General features: G+C 36.8%; 1 protein-coding gene across 1 annotated transcript; it reads left to right on the plus strand.

Moving 5' to 3' along the window:
• The first annotated feature begins 555 nt into the window (after positions 1-555).
• TSHB (thyroid stimulating hormone subunit beta) lies at positions 556-1,522 on the plus strand. The gene is made up of 2 exons (XM_079923918.1): positions 556-718; positions 1,162-1,522. The coding sequence occupies exons 1-2, from the start codon at positions 557-559 to the stop codon at positions 1,414-1,416; spliced, it is 417 nt and encodes a 138-aa protein (XP_079780044.1). The 5' UTR covers position 556; the 3' UTR covers positions 1,417-1,522.
• Positions 1,523-3,988: the final 2,466 nt, after the last annotated feature.

The raw sequence follows: 3,988 nt of genomic DNA on the forward strand, positions 1-3,988 counted from the left end.
TGGTACTGAAGTTTGATTATGCACTTCCTTGATTTCTTTGCCTTTTCTTATTATGACCAGTTTGTTGGCCTTTTAAGCTATTGAATCAAAGTTTTTAGAAAAGCACATTTCTGGGAAAGCCCTTACTGAAGCCTGTTAACTCACTTCTTATAATGATAAAGGCAGGTATTTTGATTGTTTCCATTGAATGAATTATTTTGTACTTAGTTGACATACGTGTCCCTGCCACTTTTCTGTTATAGTGTTTCAGGCTTGCCATTTCACTGCCCAGTGGAGCTAAGTGGCACCTGCAAACAGGACTTTCACTATGTGAGCTCTGTCACTATGGGGTATGTGGATCATAGCCACATCTAAATACATAAAGAAAGGTTACTGAGAGTATTAACTATGTAAAAACACCTAATATAGGGCCTAGGACAAAGAAGGCATTCAATAAATACATATATTTACACACACACACACACATACACACACATTATAGCTCTTTCTGAATGTCCCTTCTGAATGTCCTAAAGGATACATGTAATAGATTCTTTAATTTTATCTTTGATTTAGCATGACTGCTATCTTCCTGATGTCCATGCTTTTTGGCCTTGCATGTGGGCAAGCAATGGCTCTTTGTATTCCAACTGAGTATATGATGCATGTCGAAAGGAAAGAGTGTGCTTACTGCCTAACCATCAACACTACCATCTGTGCTGGATATTGTATGACACGGGTATGTAGTTCATTTCACTTCTTTTAGCTGAAAATTAGATAAACCTAGACTCAGTCCATTTCTATCCAGAGAGAAAATGAGATAAAACACAACCTCATTTCCAAAATCTAACAGTTATTGGCTCTGTAGAGGTAGAGTACACAGGTTACAGTACCTACTCAGCACAGTGGATACAGATAATTTTATAACAGTTTTACTTCCAAAATTTATTTAAAACTTATCTTGTTCTCATGATATAAGGTAAAAGAGGGGGTGTCACTTTTGTCTCTATGGGATTTAGTGTGGATATGTTGAGTTAGTACCGGGGAATGGAACTAAGGAATCCTCTTCCAGTCCTGTTTGTGACAAAGGAATATAAGTGAATTGATTTTTATCTGTTTCCATTATCTATATACTTTCTAAAGTCCTATCACAGTATGCTCCTTTTTTAATTCTTTCCTCAGGACTTCAATGGCAAGCTGTTTCTTCCCAAATATGCTCTGTCCCAGGATGTTTGTACATATAGAGACTTCATGTACAAGACTGTAGAAATCCCAGGATGCCCACGCCATGTTACTCCTTATTTCTCCTACCCTGTAGCTATAAGCTGTAAGTGTGGCAAGTGTAATACTGACTATAGTGATTGTATACATGAAGCCATCAAAACAAACTACTGTACCAAACCTCAGAAGTCCTATGTGGTGGGATTTTCTATCTAACTTCAATTGTGATGTAATTTGCAATTTGGTTAAATGTGTTTACCTGGAATAAAACTAATAAAATATCGATATATTTCACAACACCATGTGTACGTTTGAGTACTATTTCATCCATACCCATACCCATTCATGCATTAGCGAGCTTAAGGGCTTTAGAAGAGAAGGTGAGTGAAAGAGCATTTCCAGCTCATATGAAGGATGGTTTCCACATGAAAGGGCAGAGTGCAGGTAAAATGGAGAACAGGAACATGAAATACTAATGAAAGACAGCGTTAATCAGGCTGTCTTAACAGAGGGCCACGAGGTTTGTCTTGACATAGAAAATGAATATGGGAAAGCTACAGAGTAATGTGATCAACGGCTGAAGGAACAAACGGTGTCAGCGTACTGGAGACACCTACTTCCAAAGGCTGAAACGGGGCTGGAGTAGAGAGAGAGAGTAAGGAATATATGAAATTTGCAATATACTACTTTATCCTGTCATTCAAATACACAAGATAAAACTTCACCAAAACTCAGTAAACAGTATATTTTAATCTATTTAATTTAATTACTCTGGTGGGCCTACTGACTTATGAAAGTTATACTCCAAGAGCCTAGAAAAGAGGCCACGATCATTTTACATGTAGAAGTCTAAATCCTTTGTAGTCTTTAAGGTAATTTGAGACACTTTCCAGCAACTTATGCTGTTTTGGCTTTCGATGTCATGAAAAACTAGTATGATTATGAAAGATTTTAGGAATAGTGGTAGAGTGCTAAGGGATCTAACAGAGAGGAATCATCCTAAATTCTAACCTAAACCTTCAATAGTTAAACACTGTTTTCCAGTAAATGTGCTTAGAGAGTGGTTTATTTTTCTCTTCCTTCCTTAGGTACTCTTTCATTTGAGTTTGGTTTCAATAGCTGCGTGAAGTGAGACAGACCTAGTGTCCTGCAGACTTGACCTCATAAAAGATGACTTATCCTATATTTTTCCATTTCTCTCCATCCAAATTGCTGCCATTGGGTGAAAATCAATTGTCAGCAGGGCCAGTTGTCTTTGTTATATCCTAGTCATTGGTTGCATTCTTCTGGGCATGTTGTAAATGCCTGCAGGCTGACAGTGTCCAAGGGGGGATGCTAAGGTGGTGTAGATGGATTAGTACCAAACCCATGCTCTGCCAATGGGGACAGAATAGTTGTACATTTATATGCAAAGTCATGAATCCACATTATTCTTACCTTAACATGTGAAGTCAATGTTATCATGATCTCCAAATATTAATCTGGGGTTTTGGGTTCTCATATCACTTGACAATATGGACACTTAAAGCTGTAGAATTAAAACATTCCCTCTGAAAACTGTATATCAAATATAGATTTTTGATTAATCAAACGTAACTGGCACTAATCACACATGACTTGCACAGAATCTGAAAAATGTTTTCCAAGGACTTGAGCTGTGGAAAGCCTATGGGGTTCAGTGAGGCCCCTTATAAACAGTCCAACTCAGAAGACATTCATTAAATGGGCTTCCTCAACATTCAGGGAGGAGGCTAGGCCTGGACATGGGTGTGGTGGCCTGTATCAGCATGGAGCCCTAGAGTGAGTGCATTAGAGACTGCTTGTTTCTTTCCATTGAAGGCAGTCTATTTGGATTAGATGCATATATAAATTATCTTAAACTACTTTTGAAAATGGAGTTGTCCAAGGCAAAGAATACTTAGAAAAGAGCTTAGGAATTGGCATGACCAAAAATTTACCTCAGCTAGATCCAGAAACTTGGGTATATGGAAATGCTATTTTGGAATGTATTAGTATTCTTTGGGTTTAGAAGTGGGAGAATGAATAGAGAACTTAGAGATGGGGAAGTGAAGAATTATTGCTTGTGTGAGAAGAGAAAGATGGAAATTTTGGAACATCTTCTGAACTGGTCTTTAATTCAACCTGAAGTTTAATAAGTCAGTTTTTGGCAGAGGAATTTGAGATTCAGTTCTTTAAAAAGAGTCCCTCTTGTTTCTCATTTGACTCTGAAATATAAAGAGTTCTTTCATAACTAAATGGATGCTGCTAGTAATAGAAATTCTCTTTTAGAGGGAATGTACCTCAACATAATAAAGGCCATATATGCAAGCCCACAGCTAACATCATACCGATGAAAATGTTTTCTCTAAGAAGAGGAACAAGACAAGAATATCCACTCTTACCAATATATTGGAAGTCTTAGCCAGAGCAAGTAGACAAGAAAAAGATAAAAGACATCCAAATTGGAAATGAAAATGTAAAATGGTCACTACTGCATGATACTATATATAGAAAACCCTAAAGACTCCATCAAAAAACTGTGAGAACTAATTGCAGGATACAAAATCATGTACAGAAATCAGTTGCATTATATATACTAGTAAAAAACTAACAGAGACATTAACAAAACTATCCTATTTACAATTACATCAAAAATAGATAGGAGGTAAAGACCTGTACACTGAAAACTATAAGAAACTAATGAAAGAACATGAAGAAGATACAAGTAAGTGGGAAGATAGTCTGTGCTCATGGATTGGAAGAATTAATATTGTTAAAATAAATGTCC

This window comes from Stenella coeruleoalba, assembly GCF_951394435.1.
Source record: "Stenella coeruleoalba genome assembly, chromosome: 1".
NCBI classification, from domain to species: Eukaryota; Metazoa; Chordata; class Mammalia; order Artiodactyla; family Delphinidae; genus Stenella; species Stenella coeruleoalba.

What these genes read in the sequence shown, in the direction of transcription:
- TSHB (XM_079923918.1), top strand. Translation starts at nt 557, where the DNA reads ATGACTGCTATCTTCCTGATGTCCATGCTTTTTGGCCTTGCATGTGGG. An exon ending in CTGGATATTGTATGACACGG is followed by an intron (nt 719 to 1,161) that starts GTATGTAGTTCA and finishes TTCTTTCCTCAG; the next exon opens with GACTTCAATGGCAAGCTGTT.